This window comes from Littorina saxatilis, unplaced genomic scaffold (assembly GCF_037325665.1).
Source record: "Littorina saxatilis isolate snail1 unplaced genomic scaffold, US_GU_Lsax_2.0 scaffold_1604, whole genome shotgun sequence".
Taxonomy (NCBI): Eukaryota; Metazoa; Mollusca; class Gastropoda; order Littorinimorpha; family Littorinidae; genus Littorina; species Littorina saxatilis.
Genome location: NW_027127265.1, coordinates 1 through 21,504, shown reverse-complemented (window position 1 = coordinate 21,504; position 21,504 = coordinate 1). Strand labels below are relative to the sequence as shown.

The 21,504-nt window shown below is 41.8% G+C and overlaps 1 protein-coding gene across 1 annotated transcript; it reads right to left on the bottom strand.

The window, feature by feature from the left end:
* Positions 1–7,020: 7,020 nt before the first annotated feature.
* On the bottom strand, positions 7,021–20,123 carry LOC138955722 (uncharacterized; the record flags this gene model as incomplete). The annotated part of the gene is given in 12 exon segments (XM_070327271.1): positions 7,021–7,554; positions 8,586–8,685; positions 9,634–9,738; positions 11,138–11,327; positions 12,205–12,330; positions 12,960–13,112; positions 13,678–13,785; positions 15,942–16,037; positions 17,371–17,451; positions 19,000–19,168; positions 19,546–19,661; positions 19,942–20,123. Coding segments are annotated over 12 exon segments (1,511 nt in total), but the record flags the coding sequence as incomplete, so codon positions are not given.
* Between the last annotated feature and the right edge of the window lie 1,381 nt (positions 20,124–21,504).

Sequence of the window (21,504 nt, the reverse complement as noted above, 5' to 3'; positions counted from 1 at the left end):
GCTGAAGTCCTGGTCAACACACACACACACATGCACGCGTATGAACGCATACGCACACACACACTCCCCACTGACACACACTTGCCTGCAAAAACGCTAGCACACACACACGCATGCCGGCATGATCGCGTATGAACGTGTACGCATCCCCCCCCCCCCCCCTCCACTGACACACACTCGCCTGCACACACGGAAACACAAACACAAATACTCGCGCGAGCGCTTTCGCATACCAAACAAAGGGACAGACAGACAGACATAAACAGAAAAAGAAGCAGCAAACACACAGATAAAGAACCATGCAAATACTCTTTTTCTCGTTTTCGTTCATACATAAGATCATACGCACTGACATGCATGCACGCGCGCACATAAATACACACACTGTCAAACGCAGGTCTACACAAAAATGCGAAAAGAAGGACACATTCTTGGCTAGTCTCGAGTGAACGAGACTTGTCCAGCTAAAGCTTAGCGCTCGACAATGACGCCACAAACATGACGCAGTGAAAGACAGTGACGTAATAAATTGCCGACATAGTCAGGAGACTGGGCCAATTTGGCCAGCCTAGACTGGCAGGATCCTCGATGGTTCACAGGATGTCTACTGTTAATCGCCGTTTTTAACCCCTTCACTGCCCACCCCGTATGTAATACGTGGTCATTTTCGGTTTGTCCTACGCCCATAACCGTATCTCATACGTGGGATTTGTGTCAACAACATTTCAGGACATTTCTGAAAACTAAATGGGAGGTAACCACTGTCCAAGTACTTGTAGGGGTTCTAAACACATTTCTTTCCCATAGACCGTTCGGATAATGCTGTTATACTGTGGCAGTGAAGGGGTTAACGACGCCTTTCTGGTTTAGTTTTCCATAAGTACCCTATCACCGAGTCAAGTGGCAAAGAATATACCCTGAAATTCCCGTCTCAGTCGGTGCTGTCATTTCGGAGCCTTTAGTCATCATACCACAGACAGACATGCAGACACACAGAAACGAGCTTTATAAGTTAGATTATTACCATGTATGTTAAACATTAAACTCCAAAGTTTCTGTTGATGAAGAGGATTATTTAACAGGAAATTCATTTTTTCAGGATGCAGGAATTATATAGTGCTCACTAACTCAGAGTTGTTACACCACTATAATGATAACACTAACAGGAAATAACCTTTCACCAAACTGCAAACAGCTTTAAGTGATCATACATCAGGCAACTAACAAAACCAAAGAAAGCTTACTGTGTAAAAAGCAAGCTCTAAACAGAACACTATCTGTTCACAATCTGTGCTAAATTTTCAACATAAATATTTACTACAATCAACATTTGACAGGATATAGCATGATCAACTGATGATATCTAGTTAAGCCAAAAATAACAACATGTATCAACTATCATTGTATGTGAATTATAGCTAGAGGGAGAAATCCAAAAACTGCGTTAATTCAAAACAAGGCATACAGATCCTCACACTCCAATAAAAGCAACCAGTTTGTAGAGATTCCTTCAAAACAAGGCATACTTCCTTGAGCACATTCAGACAAAGTAAAAACATTTTGTTTTAAAAAGCAACAAGGTTGTACTGTACATGAGTGTACTGTAATCATTCTCGATTAGTCTTTAAAAACTGTGGAATGTTTGGCTGTAAAATATACTGACATATCTATTTATGTGTATATATACATGTATACAGGCAAACGTACGTACACACAGACACACACACACGCACACGTACAGTGACACTGACAGTAACACACACACACACACACACACACACACACACACAGGAAACATACGGACACGCGCATAAAAAGGACACACATGAAAAACAACCACTGATTCTGATCTTGATGTGCACTTCATTACAAAGCTTTTGAATTCTAGTTTCACTTTGAAGTTTCACACACCAGCAGAACACAAACAACCACACAAGAAAAATACATGTAGCAGACAGCATTACTTACGTAATGTTTACTGGGAACTCTCCTCTTCTCCGCGTCCACGACCTGAATATCAACTATCGTCTTCGTCATCTTATCATCATCTGCCGAGGGAAAGCCCACGAAGCCTTACAGTTAAAACGCTCTGAAAGGAAATTACGGCGAAGACACTGGCAGCAGGCTACAAAAGAGCACAGCACATTTACTTCCGGAAACTTCAAGACACGTGACCACACATTGCGTTGATGACTCAATGTGGACACTGAGTTAGGACTACCCATAAACTGATTGCGTCACAACCACAGGTACCAAAATAACCAGTTTCCCTGAAATGAATCACGTCTTTTGTATTTTATCATGCTCTGGTTCAATTGGGATATAGTGCTGAAAACAATTATTAAGAAAGCAAATAAGTAGTACAAAACACACACTCGTACACACACACCAACACAGAGACAGACTTTTCATGTGTCCGTGTTGTTGTTTTCTGTTGTCATTATTTGACAAAACTCTGCTGTCACCTACCCAGTGAACTACTCTGAGTTTTTTCCCTCATATAGACACATTTAAGACCTAATATGGTAAAAAAAAAAAAAAAAAGAAGAAGGAAAATGTGTTTGAGAAAGAAAAAGAGGGGAGAAAGATTGAGTCAGACATATCCTATTATCAGGGACCTAATATAGGTCTATGCTATTATAAACCACTGTCACATTTTTTATTTTTTAAATTGGAGCCGCTTAGGATTCTGAATTCAAAGTATAGTTTGTAGACACTGTAGGTTTTAGGACGGTGTATAGATTCCAAATATGTTTGCATGTGTGTGCGTGAGCATGTGCCTGCATTTGTGTGTTTTGTTTGTCCTTATTCTCAGTTGTTGCTTGTACTGTTGTAGAACGTTATCAACACAATTCATCAGTTTCCTCAATGAAAAAAACCCACCTGCTTGCAATATCGCTAAATAATAATAATAATAATAACTGGATATTTTTAAGTGCCTAACCCTATGGCTCTAGGCCCTTTACAGAATGCCGTGTGAGATGGAATTGTTTGGGCCAGTATAGATTGTTGCCATTTCGGCGCATTATTTACCTTTCAAGGGCATATTATTCCAAGTCACACGGGTATTTGGTGGACATTTTTATCTTAAGCGAAAGACACAGACATGTTATCTTAAGCCTAAACAATTTTGCCAGGAAAGACCCTTTTGTCAATCGCGGGATCTTTAACGTGCACACCCCAATGTAGTGTACACGAAGGGACCTCGGTTTTTCGTCTCATATAAAAAGAAAATATATTTTTGTGTCTCTCAAAAAGTACAATTCATTTCAACGTACGTTTACATTCTTCTTCTTCTTCTTCTTCTGCGTTCGTGGGCTGAAACTCCCACGTACACTCGTGTTTTTTTTTGCACGAGTGGAATTTTACGTGTATGACCGTTTTTTACCCCGCCATTTAGGCAGCCATACGCCGTTTTCGGAGGAAGCATGCTGGGTATTTTCGTGTTTCTATAACCCACCGAACTCTGACATGGATTACAGGATCTTTTTCGTGCGCACTTGGTCTTGTGCTTGCGTGTACACACGGGGGTGTTCGGACACCGAGGAGAGTCTGCACACAAAGTTGACTCTGAGAGTACTGGGCGCAGTGGCGTGGTGGTAAGACGTCGGCCTCCTAATCGGGAGGTCGTGAATTTGAATCCCGGTCGCTGCCACCTGGTGGGTTAAGAGTGGAGATTTTTCCGATCTCCCAGGTCAGTTTATGTGCAGACCTGCTAGTGACTTAGCCCCCTTCATGTGTAGACGCAAGCACAAGACCAAGTGCGCACGGAAAAGATCCTGTAATCCATGTCAGAGTTTGGTGGGTTATGGAAACACGAAAATACCCAGCATGCCTACTCAACGAAAGCGGAGTGAGCTGACTAGCTATGCTCTCAGAGTATAGTGTGGGGAACCCAAAATAATAGGTAAACGAGCTCACACGTAACCAGAAAAAATTCTGGAACGCTGAAGAAGAAGAAGAAGACTGAGAAATAAATCTCTCGCCGAACGTGGGGACGAACTCCCGCTGACAGCGGCCAACTGGATACAAATCCAGCGCGCTACCGACTGAGCTACATCTCCGCCCATTCTTCAAAATCATTCTTTTGCTAGTAGCTAGTATAGTATATTGCTATTTCATATGTTACGTGGATTTCCATTGGTCAATTGGGCAAAACTGAGCTCAGTGCAAAAGTGATATCGACGACATTTCCGTCGATATCAGTTTTGATATCGACGACCTCTTTATTGCTTCCCCACTTCAAAAACAAAAACACCTATATTTAAAAACAAACAAATATATATGAAAATGTAATTGTCCCAGAATTTAGTTGAGCAAGTGACTAAAGACTTTTTGAAAGGAAAGACATTTTAAAATACTGAAAAGTACAAGAAAAGGGTGAACAAAAAGAAATAATAATCAGAGGGAGGAATATGGAACAGCCAAAACTGAGACAAATACTTTTGTAATTTCTTTACAGAAAATACAAAATGTCCAGAGAATTAGCAATATATCTAACATTGACTGACTGTGTGATGATATCTTCTGCCATTGGTCTGTTTCGACAGTGATATCAAAATCTCGACCTCCGGTCTCGATTTTGATATCACTGTCTCAACAGACCATAGCAGAAGATATCATCACACAGTCCGTCAATATTGGGTAATATTGACTGACTATAAAGTGGTGTATGTGTGCCTCAATGTGTCACTGCCTATAATCACACACATACACACACACGGGTTTTTCTTTGCTGCTGATGACAAACGGAGGGTCACTTAATGTTAACCCTATTTTCCTTAAATGTGTTTACGTTTTCACACTAGATGAGTAAAAGTCAACTTCAATTGCATCCAAGAAGCAGTGTAAGCACTGCATTGAAAACAATAATGTTTCATTTAGTTTTGTTAGGTAAATTAAACTCGCGTGTCACGCAAATATGTCAACCAGAAACGGGAATGGTCATCCTCACCTCACCTCACCTACGCCTGTGACCCCGTCTGGGGTATAGGCCGCGGGAATGGTCATAGGCTGCTCAAATTGTACTTGAAGCTACTTTCCAGCAGAAGTTTGTCTCTTGAAACTGGTTATTTTGAAGAGTTCAGATATTCAACAGCATCAGACAACATTTTAAAATCCGCTGAGACAAGCAATGGTACGTAAGAAAACAACTGATCTGAAGTGACCATAACGCACATTTTATGTGGCGTCACATTCTGAAATGTGCGTTTATTTTGTTCTCAAACAAATCCACTCTGTCAGATGGGGGGAAAAGACTACTGCTATAAAGAGCTTATTACTGTAGATATTCAGATCTGAACACTAAAGCAACCATATTCAACCCTAAATTACATCTAAACCACAATGAAAATTCTGTGTCACGCGCGAAACGCGCGTTATGGTAACATTAGTAGACAAAGTGTGTGTATGTGTAGATAGATTACGAGAAACCTAATGGATCGTTCTCCATGAAACTTAAATAAAAGTGCTTGAAAATAATATCCATAGACGTTTTTTTTCCATTTGTTCGATCAATGTATTTGATGACGTCATATCCGGCTTTTTGTGAAAGTTGAGGCGGCACTGTCACATTTCACGCCCTCATTTTTTTAAAATCAAATTGAATGAAATGTTGGTCAAGCAATCTTTGACGATGCCCGGACTATTGGATTGCATTTCAGCTTGGAAGCTTAACAATTAAGTAATGAGTTTGGTCACTAAACATTCTGAAAATCCTAATTAAAATTAAAATTTAAGTAATCGATAAAAAAATGATTTCATCTAGTTTATTTTTCATTCCAAAATCATATAGATATGTGAAGTTTGGGTAAAAAACAAGCTCAGAAAGTAAAAAAGAATTTCCCTGTTGAGCGCTGGTCATGTTTGCGGTGGATGTCCAAACAGCTTTTGTTTTACCTTTGTGTTAAAATTGGATGCATGTGGAACATAAATAACTGATTTCCCCCTTGTGTGACCAACAGCAAAGAAGAACCCATACACAAACATGTGCACTCTCTCTCTTAAACTGCAGTGAAATTAATTCAACAAATATATTTCCTTCAGACTGTGCTTGTTTTATTTCACCATGTGTACATTAGGACAAGCTACATCATTCTTTACATTGTCTTATGTACATACTCATAGGTATATGATCTAATAAATTAGTATCCACCTTCATTGGCTCTGTGGATGCCCATTTTTGACCACTTGCTTCCCTTTATATAATGAACTAGAAATAGGGCATCATCGTCCCGTTCAAAGACATCTTCACAATCTTCAAAAACCATTTGGAAATGGAATTCTGGGTTGGGAAATCCATTCATGAAATGACGTCAGCGCCTTTCAGCGATTAGTCAATGCATTTCGGAGCTGGACTGCCAACATAATGTCGGTCACACTTGAAATTAATGCTATAAACTTTGTTTCCATACTGATACAAAGCAAACAGGAGCATTGTATTACCGCATATTGACGGCATGTAATGGTTGTCAACCTCTTCTGACTATAATGTTCTTCTGACATACTTCAATAGCAAGCAAGACAAAATGCATAACAACCATGCAAACCAGTTACAAAGCAGTTTTTGTTTTCAGTTTAAAAAAAAACTGTTCTGAAAAAGAGGTAGAAAAAGATCAGCAAACCACACGCAGTCAAAATATAAGATAGTGTGTATCACAGTAAACATCTATCACATTTGTTGCTTGTACACTCTCTCCTTCACTTCCATCTTTCTTTCTTTATTTGGTGTTTAACGTCGTTTTCAACCACAAAGGTTATAGCGCGACAGGGAAAGGGGGGAGATGGGATAGAGCCACTTGTCAATTGTTTCTTGTTCACAAAAGCACCAATCAAAAATTTGCTCCAGGGGCTTGCAACGTTGTACAATATATGACCTTACTGGGAGAATGCAAGTTTCCAGTACAAAGGACTTAACATTTCTTACATACTGCTTGACTAAAATCTTTACAAACATTGACTATATTCTATACAAGAAACACTTCACTTCCATCACCACAAAAAATAATAACCTCAAACCCATGTTTGTTTGTGTGTGTGTGTAGGTGTGTGTGTGTTTGTTTTGATTTTGGTGTTCTGTTTTGTTTTCTGCAAAAATGTACCCTGGCAACAATAAAACAACTGCAGACCACAAGATTTACAATTGAAATATGTATTCAGAAATCCAACAAAGCCATGTAGGTACAACAAACAAGTCATAGCACTTTAACAACACATGAAACAAAAGACCAGGCCAGCACAAGACATAATCATTTTTTTCTTGACTTGACAGTGCCCCTCCCCCCAACCCCACTACCCACCACCTATCCCACCCATGCAGCTCCTCTCCATCCCCAAATGTTGACAGCAGGTCTGTATGTATGTGCATCAGTAAACAGACTCCAACAAAATCATCATGTAACACAGACAATTTCTTTGGCCAGGAAACCAGTGTGCTTTCTACGCGTGAAACTACAAGCTAGAGCAGACGATCACCACCCTTCCTGTTCCTCGTCATCTCCATAGTCTCCATCATCGTAAGACTCATTCTGGCGCTCTTCCCGATGCTTGGCCATTCTGCACACAGTTCAAGAAACGTGAGACAAATGGCAGAATATTGTGTTGCATTCAGACATTAAAGTGTCAAAAACTGCTTGGTAGAGTACAGTGGTACCTGTGCTGAGAGAGGAAATCTGGCCATTGCCGGAGTCCCTGCACAACAAGCTGTACGGGCCAGTGGCTGCGATGCAGAGGACCACTAATTATATCTCAAGATCTGGACTCCAAGTGTGATCGGCGATCGAAAAGAAGAAGTACAGTGGTACCTGTGATGGGAGGCTTCTCTCATGAGTGAACACCTCCCATGAAAGGACACCTTCTGGAGTCCGTTTGCCTATTACCTTGACCAAAGTATACCTGTCATGACAGGCCACCTGCAATGTAGGGACACTTTTAACGGTGTCCTTTCATCACAGGTACCACTGTAGCACCTGTCAATAACGACCACTCACGGGACTGACCTTCTTCTTCTTCAGCGTTCGACGATGGCTGTGTCTAGATTCTTTGGCCCGTGATGTTGACGAAGTGGGTTGTACGGGACTGACCAAATGTGGTTGTTAGTGGTCGCTATGGGAAGGTGAATCGTCAATAGAAAAAACCTGGTCAGGGATTTTTTGGAGGGGTCATTGTAGACAGGTGCATGGTAATACCAGAAGGTGGTCGCCAGGGTAGGTTCCACTCTACCTGGTTCAGCAGCAGAGCTGAGCATTTTAGTTACACCTCCCAACAAAGCACACGTTTTGACAGGCCACACACAATATAGGGTTTGTTTTGGCAGGCCACACGCAATATAGGGTTTGTTTTGGCAGCCCGTCCCAAGGGTGTCCTTTCATCACAGTGCACTGTATTGACATATTGGTAGTGAATTACATTTTACCTACAGCATCTTCTAATTCAAATTAGAACAAAATAATTCACTGTGAGGACTCCCTGGTGTTAATAGATTGAATCTAACATTGTGCGACTTCCTTGGTATTACGAGACAGCACAGTACAGTACTGTCAGGAAATGTTATTTCAAAGAACAGGTATGACGAAGCAATACTATACCTGGCCAGGTTGGCAGCAAGTGTTTTGACTTTGCTCAGTGTCAGCAGTCTTTCCTCAGCAGAACTTTCATAGCCATGACTCAGGTCTTGTGCTGGTCGAGCTGAAAATCAGACATGTACAGCAAACATTACTATGTGACAGCGTATGAGAAAAAAGATAATGGTCATATTAGAACTTTTTAACAAAATGATTTTTTACCGTCATGAACTGGAGCAAAGGATGCCTAGTACCATATTTGACGGATTACAAGACGCACCGTTTTATAAGCCGCACCCCCGACTTTAAAAAAAAAATTGGGACGAGCCACGTATAGGCCGTCGAAAAAAATATAATCAGATCGTGTCAATCAATCAAAACAACCAGGCAAAGGAAAGTACGGTATTTGGCGAAATCGGCTCCAAGAATAAACAAGTGAAACAAAGAAGGAAAGTGAAAAAATTTGAAGAAAAATATCACACACACAATTTGTAACCAACACACACATGTAGTCTCGCCCGGAATAAGCTTTTTTGGGATGATTTACGACTTTTGCGCACATTTCGAGCAGACGAAAACACAACATGGCGGCTCTCGCTCCTCAAACTATCGCGAGACACAATAAAACGAAATCTCGCGCGCGCGAGATCCTGATACATCCGGTGTTTCTCTGTACGCTATCTTGTCACGACGACTTGTTGACAAACGAAGATTCGCGAAAGAAAGAGAAAAGCGCAGAGTCTTGAGTAGAGAGCTAATAAAATACCGGTAATCACTAATCAAACGAAATGAAAATCCGCGGTGACTTCTATTAGGTGAATGCTATTTAAGTTTAGGTAACGTTTTAGCCGCATCTTTTTATAAGCCGCAATGCAATTTATTTTTTTTAAAAGTCGCGGCTTGTAGTCCGTCAAATACGGTAATTATATACACACAAAAAAAGAAAGAAAAAAAGGATTCATTCTATCTTTAGAAATTAAAGCAGAGCACCAGAGAGTGGTATTGTGTGTTAAGAGATCTACTTCTTTGTAAGTCTGTCCTGTGTGTGTAAGCCAACAATGCACCTATATACCTGAGCCTGCACTGCTTGGTCGCTCGCGCCATTCTGTGATGCGAGTGTTGATGTCTTCTCTGATGATGGCTGCGACCTGCTGCAGAGCCAGGTAGCCTGTGATTTCTGAACTGTAGTCAAGGCTGAACAATGGTTAAATGTACGCTACTCATGGGTGCATGCATGCTTCTTAATATTGACAAGGCAGAGGCCCAGTCCCATAGATTTCTTTCACTATTTAATGTGTACCTCTTCATATACTTCACTGCTCCACACAAAAAACAAGAATTGTAGGTTATTGGGACGTTTAATTATTGACAAAACAAAACGTTACATTCACAGTACGTCGACCCCATGGTCTTTCAAATATACAGACAGACAAACACTTATGATACAAATAATGAACTGATCTCAAAATCGATAAAATTTGCTTGCAAGCTAGATGCCGGCGAGGTATTGTAAATGTGACGTTTTGTTTTGTCAATAATTAAACGTTCCAATAACCTACAATTCTTGTTTTTGGATTCTGAATTCCAGAACGTTAGCAGTCTATCTGTGTTTGGATTACAGTGGAACCCCCCTTTTTAAGACCATCGAACGCTGAAGAAGAAGAAAAAGACCTAAAAAAAAATCAAAAAAATCAGGCCTTAAAAAGGAGGGAGTCTTAAAATGGGGGTATATTATTGAGGTTATGAACAACAAGAGGCGAAGCCTTCAAGGCTCACGTAAGAAATCGACAAACAGTAACACAAACTCAATCACTCCGTCACACATACACACACACACACACACAGTAAGCTAGGTGACACGGTGCAAGAGTGCGAGACACTAGATCTAGATCTGTCTGTCTGTAGCCTACTTACGGGGACACGACTGCCAGATGGCCAGATCGACACTGCGCTTTCGACAGCGCTTCCTCGCGCAGACACTGGAATTACGCTGTGCAGATTTCGACAGCGCTTCCTCGCGCAGACACCGGCAACACGCTGAGCAGATTAACCTGTAGGAAATCTCCTTTGGTATCTTCTTTATCTATTTTTCTGGAGCTACGAAACCGAACAATGTGAAATCGTCTTCTCCGAATCGTGATAACTGTATCTATACCACAATCCTTCACGCGATCTGACCTAACCTTGACTCCTGACCTGGTCTACATACCACACACGACACAAACCAGTCACCTGTTTTTACCCCCCAAAAAACCCCCACCACCCGTTTTCTTTGGATACACACTTTAACTACATGCGTGCCGACGAAATGTTGATCATTGATTCAATATTTTGAAGCTGTTGCTTGGATAATAACCAGGTAAAATTAGTATTTCGGTGTTTAGTCAAATGTTAAAGTTTCTATCACACACATACACACACACACACGTACACACGCACAGACAGACAAAGTTTAGCATCGCATAAGCTACACTTACGTGAGCCAAAAATCTCAGAAAACAGGGTCATGCAAGGGTGGAAGTCTTAAATTGGGTCTGAAAACCCAGCCTCATGCTATTTCAGAAGTAAAAGGATACGAGCAAGACGCATGATGGGAACAGCATCCAGCACCCCATCCATCATCACAGCTTTCTCAGCCTCCAGGAAAAGACGACGTCGCACTCTCTCGTTGCATAATGGCAGGATGCCGTCCAGGGCATCCTTGTGTTCCTTGTCGTTCAGCTGGCCGCTTTCAGAGCTTTGGAATGGCACCAGCTTGTTTTCTAGCTGTGATGGAGAAACATCTGGGTTTTGCAAAATGATACGCCTGTGTGTATGTGTATTTGAGAAAGAGAGATAGAGCCTGAGAGAGGAGAGGAGAGGACAATTGTTTTGTTGACAATTTTTTTAGAAACGGAGACTACAACCCACAGGAAGACCCCATCAACAAACTAGACCGGAGAAGCCAAACCACCATTTTCCGTCTAAGGACAGGGCACTGTGGACTGAAGAAACACCTCAAGAGACTGGGCCTTGCGGATGACGCACACTGTGAATGTGGCTCGGAAGAGCAAACTCCGGAGCACATTCTCCAGAACTGCCCCCATCTAGAGACAATACGCCAGAAGTTCTGGCAAGAAGAGACCAGTGTTGGAGCCAAACTCTGGGGTCCTGCCGACGAACTGCGCAAGACTGCGGACTTCCTGGCAGCCACTGGTCTGAGGATCTAGCACGGCCACCAACATCGAACGCAGAAGAAGAAGAAGAAGTTGCACAATTTTGTATTTAGGAGAGGAGAGGAGCTCTAGAGGAGAGGAGAGAAGAAAAAAGAAAAGAAAAGAGGAGAGGAGAGGAGAGGAGAGGAGAGGACAGGACAGGAGAGGACAGGACAGGACAGGAGAGGACAATTGTTTTGTTGACAATTTTGTATTTAGGAGAGGAGAGGATCGAGCTCTAGAGGAGAGGAGAGAAGAAAAAAGAAAAGAAAAGAGGAGAGGAGAGGAGAGGAGAAGAGAGGACAATGACAATTGTTTTGACAGACAGACAGACAGAGAATATGTGTCCATGTGTGTTTGCGATCCGAAACCCATAGAAGGATAGATAGCTTATAACAACTGGTGAGCAAAACCTAATAAACTAGGCTAGCGTTGAGATTATGACTTACATCAAGGAACCTGGGCTCCCTGTACTTGAGGATGATGTGGATGAGGAAGTTGCAGACTAGCTGCCTGGAGATCCTGTTCTCGCTGAACGACGTGTAGCTCATCTGAAGGCTCTCCAGGTCATCCTCCTGGTAATGGCAGACCAAACAATGCAATCAGGTGTTGCGAAAATCAACACAGTACAATGGATTTGTGTTTGCACACGATGACAATATGATGAGGAACACACATGATGACAGACAAAGACGAAGACAGTTGCAGAAACACAATCACTCACATGCACACACTCACACAAACATTCAAGTGCAACAAAAGACAGAATATAGCCAAACACACACATACTCGCATGCATGCAGGCAGGCACGCATGCGCGAGCACGTATGCACACACACACCGCTCACACAAACACATACACACTTTTAACCAATCACTCACAAATAACTGAATTACTCAGCAGCTTAAAAAAAAAGCCTGACTGGCACACAGACCACGCGTTTCTGAAAAGACAACAGACCGCGCTCACACCCTGTTGTGCATATAAACAGCCTTTTGTTGTTCAGATCGATTCAGAGGTAGAACAGCTACTTAACTGAGCCTAACGTTGACTTCGCGAAGACTTTGCAAAGTTTTTTTACCAAAAATTCAGTGCCAAAGTTTCGTGCAGCGAGCTTCGTAAGTAGACTTTGCAAAGTTGATTTCGCCCACATAAAAACAAACATAACAACAAAAAACCACAAAAAAGCCCAACAGCACTGACCATCAAGAAAGGGTAGACCACTGAGGCAAAGGCCCTGAAGTCCTCAACCTCTACCCAGTCCACCTGGTCGATAAAGTCAGCCATCAACAGAACGTAGCGCAGGCACGAGGCGTCCAGGTTACCCACCAAGACGTGACCAAGTAGCTGCACCGTCTGCAAGTCAAAAGCGACAAGGTAAAGGTCTTAGGAACATGTGATTCAAAACACCAATGTATGCAGCTGCACCATCTGAAAGAAAAAAATAGCGAGGTAGGTTTTATAAGCCTTTGATTCAAAACATAAATGAGTGCGCACACACACACACACACACACACAGAAGTATCAAGTTATGTTCATGTGCAATCCAGTGGCCTCTTGTGTTGTCTGTAAGTCAAAGCTAACATGGTAGGTTTGGGAAACCTTTGACTCAAAACGCCCACAGATCGGCACATATGCATGGTGTGCAAAAACGCTCTTACACACACATATAGAAGTTTGAAGTTTTATTTATATTTCTGTGGCCCATTTTGAAGCATGAAGAACATGAAGAACACCAAACACCCACACCCACACCCACACCCACACACACACACACACACTCAATCTCAACAATGAACTATTGAGCCATATTCAGTTTTCAAACCGAAAAACCTTTCTTTCATGAACATGAGTTTGAAAAATACACTGAGATGTTGCAGACAGATATCATAAAGCAGCGGCAGGTAAGCGCTTAACCCACCTTGTCGATGCCAGAATGTTCAATAATAGAGGAGAGGAAATCATGCACAGCCAGGAACATGACGTCCTCCACCAGATAACGCCCACGCATGAAATTGTACAGCATATCCTGTGAAGAGAGTAATAATACACTGACTGGCAAAATACAAACATGTGTAACACTGTGTACAAAACAGATTTTGTCAGATTTCCTAGTGTATATAATCTCCTTACAAGTGCTTCATTTAGACATGTCAAATCAGAATTGCACGTCATACGTATAGTTCTCCCAACGAACATATATTTGTCTCTCACATCTTTCTTTCTTTATTCGGTGTTTAACGTCGTTTTCAACCACGAAGGTTATATCGCGACAGGTCTCTTACATGCATGCATGCATATGTGCATAATTATAACTTATATAAGCACATACACAAACAGTTGTGCAAAGTCTTTCTGAAGGGAGGAATAGGGTCAAGTAAAGAAGTCTGCTCTAGCTACTATCTGTCTAACTGTAAGAGAGATCCTAAAGTCACTACAGTGGAACCCTCCCTTTCAGACCTCCACAAGTCTGAGAAAATCAGGTCTTAAAAAGGAGGGAGTCTTAAAATGGGGGTAAATTTACAGAGGTTATGAACAGAAAGTCTGAGAAAACAAGGTCTTAAAAAGGAGGGAGTCTTAAAATGGGGGTAGTTTTACAGAGGTTATGAACAGAAAGTCTGAGAAAACAAGGTCTTAAAAAGGAGGGAGTCTTAAAATGGGGGTAATTTTACAGAGGTTATGAACAGAAAGTCTGAGAAAACAAGGTCTTAAAAAGGAGGGAGTCTTAAAATGGGGGTAATTTTACAGAGGTTATGAACAGAAAGTCTGAGAAAACAAGGTCTTAAAAAGGAGGGAGTCTTAAAATGGGGGTAATTTTACAGAGGTTATGAACAGAAAGTCTGAGAAAACAAGATCTTAAAAAGGAGGGAGTCTTAAAATGGGGGTAATTTTACAGAGGTTATGAACAGAAAGTCTGAGAAAACAAGGTCTTAAAAAGGAGGGAGTCTTAAAATGGGGGTAATTTTACAGAGGTTATGAACAGAAAGTCTGAGAAAACAAGGTCTTAAAAAGGAGGGAGTCTTAAAATGGGGGTAATTTTACAGAGGTTATGAACAGAAAGTCTGAGAAAACAAGATCTTAAAAAGGAGGGAGTCTTAAAATGGGGGTAATTTTACAGAGGTTATGAACAGAAAGTCTGAGAAAACAAGGTCTTAAAAAGGAGGGAGTCTTAAAATGGGGGTAGTTTTACAGAGGTTATGAACAGAAAGTCTGAGAAAACAAGGTCTTAAAAAGGAGGGAGTCTTAAAATGGGGGTAGTTTTACAGAGGTTATGAACAGAAAGTCTGAGAAAACAAGGTCAGGGAGTATTAAAATGGGGGTAATTTTACAGAGGTTATGAACAGAAAGTCTGAGAAAACAAGGTCTTAAAAAGGTGGGAGTTTTAAATTTGGGGGTCTTAAAAAGGGGGTTCCATTGTATTGTAAGTTTGAAAGTTGTACACCTGTATCAAGGTACCGTACTTTCCGGGTCATAAGGCGCGACTTTTTTCCTCGAGTTTGACCCCTGCGTCTTGTATAACGAAGCGCCTAATCCGTGTATGAAATACGAAAAAAAATCAAAGAGACCGCCTGAGTACCAGTCAAACAACTTGTGATAATGCATGTTTCAGCTACTAGGTACTACCCTGGCCAAGTTTCCTCTCAAGACATCAAAGAGACCGCCCCATAGGTTAAACTCGGTCACTGACCCCGGTGCAGGAAGTGTTTCCTCTCTCAGATATGACAGGGGAACCACCTCTCATAGCTAAAACTGGGTCATTGACCCCTGGGAAGAAGGTCAGTGTCTATAAACAAGGCAACCCAGCTATCACAATGGACCTGCCTTTGATCTCACCGCACACACAGAGCACACATATTTCCACTCTGTATTCTTCCTTTGATGTGCGGCTTATTTTCATTCTTCGATACTTTTTCAATTTTGGTGCGCCCTATCGGCCCCCTGCGCCCAATGGGTGACTGGATTACAATTTTTTCTTAAAAGAAGGGGGTGCACCTTATGCGCTGTAGCGCCTTGTAACCCGGAAAATACGGTAAATGATCCCCTCTGGATCAACACAATATGCCAGCCAATGCATATGAACTAAGGGCTACAAAAGTATGCTGTAAATTGTCTTGAGCTTTTCGGTTTTTTAACCCATTCACCGCTGGAAAGCAAGCAAGCAAGCAAGAGATGAAGTCGAGTTACCAGTATGGAGAAAATAGTCTGCTGATCTCCTTCGACATATTCATCTTGGTGCACAATGTATGCACAGAACTGCTCCATTAGAGACCTAGTTCGGTCCTGTGGAAAAACAAACAACAGAAATTAGGCAACAGCATGTTTTTCTTAACTTACTTTTCTGCAGATGGCATGTGCCATGGATAGGAAATGTTCATAAGACACATAACGGTTAACACTGAAGTAGGCGGAAAAATAACTTTATGGAGAAAGTACAGAAAAGTAACAAGAAAAAAATATTAAACTCTCCTTCTCAACTTCAGTGGCATCATAGCACAACAACGAGAAAACCTGAAACATTTTATTAGTAGCCCTGTTTTTTCCAGTACATGTACTTCACTACTGTATATTTTCCTGTTCAAAAGCTATTGCTTTTTTGAAATGGCCTGATCTGCATTCCTTAGTGCTAAGCTGACAAAAGTGTACTAATTGTGATTTTCTAGTCCAGTGTTTCCCAACCTAAAAAAACATGAAGTTTTTTCACTCCCAAGCAAAAAGTTAAGGATTTTTTTTTCTCTGCGGTGCGGTATTAATTAAAACTACATAAAAAATAGCCTTCATGAATGCACAGCTGTAATTGATTTTTTTAAAAACTATCAAGGTGTTGTTTTAAATGTTGAGTTTTGACTTGGTATTTGCGCGCGCTCGCACACACACACACATACATACACACACACACTCACACAGTCACACACCTTTCTCTCTCTTTTTCTGTGAATCTGTGACAAACAAATTTGAGACACACCAACGCATTTGGGACCGTCGCATCCTCATCTGTTTTCGCCAACCATGGAAAATCCTGATACCACTGATCGAGAATTCGATGGTGTGTACGATTAGCACTTTCAGAGCTAGAGGCATCATCAGGTTGTGTAGCAGGCACTATAAACCCAAACGAAGCCAGCGATGCGGTCTAGGTAGATTTCACATGTTGTTTACTTTTTTTCCCTTTAGACGCCATTTTGATCGTAAGCACATGGCACGCGTCAAGGGAAACTACTCGTTATTGCATTTCGGTTGTATTGCTCCTTCATATTGTTAGAGAAGCTTCTTCAGTTCATGGCCGTCGACTCTCGGCGAGCGGCGAGTCTGAGCGCGACTAAAATAGGGTTTGCTTCTGAAAGTACATCGATGTACTTTTTCTACACTGCTCAATATCGAAACCCAATACTTCCATCTGAAATTCTTGAACGTTTTTATACTCCCAAATGATTTTTCATAACGTTTTTTTACTCCCAAGCTAAAAAAACATGACGTTTTTTGGAAAAACATGACGTAAAAAACTCCCAATTGGGAGTGATGTGAAACACTGTAGTCCAAGAAAACAGAAACAGGTATTCAGAAAGTATTGCTTGCAAGAGCATTCTGAATACTAGACAAAGAAAATTAGACTTACCAACGCGAGAGGGCGTGGAATGCTTCTATCCATGTTGGTGCGTCGCCTGTAGTCGTCCCATACTCTCTGCATGGTGTGCATCTGCATCACAGATTAAACATGCAAATACTCATGATGCACTGTCTAATCAACACACAAATTAAGGCACTCCCGAATGCAACTTGGCTCTTCTCTTTTATCTTTCCCCTACAAAACAACACAGAGTTTTAATTGAACGTTTCACTGTGAGAGTAACAATTGCACTTCACTTTTAAATGATTGCCACAAAGAATTGGCAACCAAACTGCTTCTTTCATGAATTACAACATTTTCCATGTAAGGCACAACACATGCAGGGTATGAAAACTCTGTGTAAAAATTGTTTGGAGCCACTGATCTTCTTCTTCTTCTTCTGCGTTCGTGAGCTGAAACTCCCACGTACACTCGTGTTTTTTGCACGAGTGGAATTTTACGTGTATGACCGTTTTTTACCCCGCCATTTAAGCAGCCATACGCCGTTTTCGGAGGAAGCATGCTGGGTATTTTCGTGTTTCTATAATCCACCGAACTCTGACATGGATTACAGGATCTTTTTCGTGCGCACTTGGTCTTGTGCTTGCGTGTACACACGGGGGTGTTCGGACACCAAGGAGAGTCTGCACACAAAGTTGACTCTGAGAAATAAATCTCTCGCCGAACGTGGGGACGAACTCACGCTGACAGCGGCCAACTGGATACAAATCCAGCGCGCTACCGACTGAGCTACATCCCCGCCCCGGAGCCACTGATACGTATGAAGAGATTTTCAGCGTGTACTCTTCTTTGAACTGTTTCAGGCCTTTACTTTCTCCTGGCAACTATCTGCCACAGCGTGGGTTCGATCCCCACATTCGGCGAGAGATTTATTTCTTGGAGTCAACTTTGTGAAGACTCTCTTTGGTGTCCGATCACTCCCGTGTGCACACATACGCACGAAAAAGATCCCAAGTTCACGGCAAAAGTCTCAGGGATTGGAAAACACGAAGACACGCATGCTTAATCTCTCGTCTCTGAATATCATGATTGTATTTCGATACTTTGACGAGACAAACCCAATGCTGATGTGTTGAAAAAGACAGCCACAGCGGCCGGGCTTGTTCGGGTCAAAGTATCACACCATATCTTCGGAGTGTTACCAATACCTCTCCCTATATAGGCCAACTGGTCTAAGAGGACGTTAAACCCTAATAGTCAGTCAGTCGGTCCTGCCACAACACTTATTGAACTGTCGGAATTTTAATAATGATAACACATGGTTCTTATAAAGCACTTTATTTGGGGAAAGCTTGCTCAGACAAAAAACCTTAAAAATTTTAAAAAAAAGTAAAACAAAAAAACCCCACTAAAAACAACATTCCCAGCGCATTTATTTCTGTTTCAGGCTAACCAAAGGTGGCTTATTTACTGCCCCTAAACACGCACACACCTGGGTGGCGGGACTCTTGTTGCTGCTAGCCTTCCTTGGGAGGAAGCAACCCGAACTTCCCAGCAATGGGACGATAAAGTATGAAATAAAATTGTAAAGGCCCAAAACAGTTTAAAGAAGAGTGCACAATGTCAATCTCTTCATACGTATCAGAGGCCATATGCACCAGTATGTACCACACTTACCATGAAATCCTCGCCCATGCCATAGCTGGGACTGTCCTGTGAGGTTTGTGTTTGCGGCGTGACTGCCAAGTCTTGCTGCTGCATGCCTGACTGCTGGCTGTGTGCTTCGCTGCTAACTGACGGAGCCAGGTCAAAGGTCGGCTCTGGGCTGTGTGGCTTCATCATCATCCTGGCAAGTGAATTCAAAAACCAAATATGAAAAAATAAAAAAGAATTAGCTCAGTCTCCCACATGAAGAAATTTCCAGTTTTGAGTGACATGTGCCTTTGCAAAGAATTGACATGGGCATACTCCAGATGTAGCCTGAAGGGAGTGATGTCAAAAAACTGAAAGAAGAGTGAACATTTTTAGATTTATTCAGTGGCAAAAAAGCTCGGGCAGGGCTAAGTCTGTGTGTACAGAAAATACAATAACAACCTTTTATTGTCCATTAAAATGAATACATTAAAATAGAAATTTGTCTTTGAAACGTCTACCTTGCCTGTCAACGATTATAAAATACACATTGTAATAAGAATTATTAACACAGTTTAAAAAATCACTCACTGAGCAAACTCCCTGTTGATGCGCACTTTGGGGCGAGCGATCTTGATGTGGGTACAGTTGTGTGGAAGGACAAACACCTTCTCACTGCCTCCCATTTTGTGAGGGCATATCACAGTCTACAAAACAACAAAAACATGATGTACTTATCAATGAACATTCAAAAAACAAAATTACCGCCCTTCCCCTTGACCTATAACATGTATGTCAAACAAAATACACCTGTCAAGGGAAAGGTAAAAGAAATATGCACACACGCACACAAATAATAAAATCAAAAATAAAAGCCTCGTACACACTCATGCACGTGTGATCACACATACATGTACCTACACACACACCAGCAATTGTCTGCAAAGAAATCTCCAATCAATAAATGAAAACCACACAAACACACACCTTTTCTCCGCAGCTCGCACAGTACTTGGCGTCCTTGAACTCCTCGAAAGTCTTGCTGATGTTGTTGGAGGTGTAGAGCATGGCCGCATACTTGCTGAACACACGCTCCTGGGGGATGAACGGGTCCACCACCTCCTCCTGTCCCTCATCCTCATCAAGCCCCGCCCACAGAATTGACTCGCCTGAAAATTAAGGGTGAAAGTTTTTTTTAAACAGGAGGGCCCCGTAGCTCAGGTGGTAGAGCATTGGATTTGTGATCTTAAGGGCCACAGTTTTAAATCCAGGTTGAGACAGACACTGGTCAGCTGTGTGTGCAGACTCAGAGATTGTATCCATGTCCCACCCCCGTGTCACCACAGTGGTTCATAAAAGACCTCGGTCATTCTGCCGTTAGTACAGGTGGCTGATTACACCAAAACATGCATACACCTGTGTGTCTCATTTAAAGTCGGGGTAACACCCGGGAACATGCCCCTAATGGTTTCACCATAACTAATGATAAACAACATTGTAATTCAATCAAGTTTGCGTTTTAATGAAACAGATCCTGTGATTGGTCAGAATGACCCAACTCATTAAAAATTACCGGTCATTAATTGTCGATAACCACTCGCTAAAAACTCCATTAACAACCTGCTGGCGAGGCGCATTAATACAACCTCAACTAGTCTCTGGTACCTTTGAGGTTCATTTTACAAGTAGGAAATATGAAGGCCAACGAAATACCGAGACCATAAGGTATGCAAAGTGATGACGTCGAATACGTGACGTAAGTTGATACATGAAATCTTCCGGACTACGTCGGGCTTCAATTAGCTTTTGTCGGGCGTCAATCCCCGATGAAGACCTCGAAGTTTCAAATGGAAGCATGTTAAAGGCACAGTAAGCCTCCCGTAAACCATCACAGAGCTCCCCGAGCGTCTAAATACAGTACAAGCATACTTCCATTTGAACGCTCACCGAACGGGAACATCCTGGCTGCTTTCTGTCGAGCGTGAGACATTTTCAAAGAATCTATTTTTGTGGACTTGGCCCTTTACAACAATGGCGCCTCGTTTTGGTGCTAGACGGCTGTTATGAATATCCCGGAAATCACGCCCGGACAGTAAGCCTCCCGTAAACCATCACAGATACTGTCAGGCTTTTACACACAGTACAAACACCCTTCCATTTGAACGCTCACCAAACGGGAACATCCTAGGTGCCCTACGTAAAGAGCGAGCAATTTTTAAAGAATTAATTTTGCAGATTGTCTCGAACACTTTTTTTTGGAACCATCCTGAACTCAAGTCAAAAATGAGTTACTTCCCTTAAACTGGCGATAGCCGTGGATCAATGATAATCAGAAAGTTTTTGGACCGTGGTGCGTTTTTGCGCTAGACCTAACTTTTAAAATCTAAATAATAAATTGACAGCGTGTTTTCATCAAGACAAGATCAGTGCAATTCGAAGTTGTGAAAGTTTGAAAAAAAGAAAAGCCCGGAAGCAGGGTAAGCCCGGAAGCAGGGTCACGCAAGGGTCGTAGCAGACGACGGTTTATGCGGCATATCGCCGTTCCTCTCA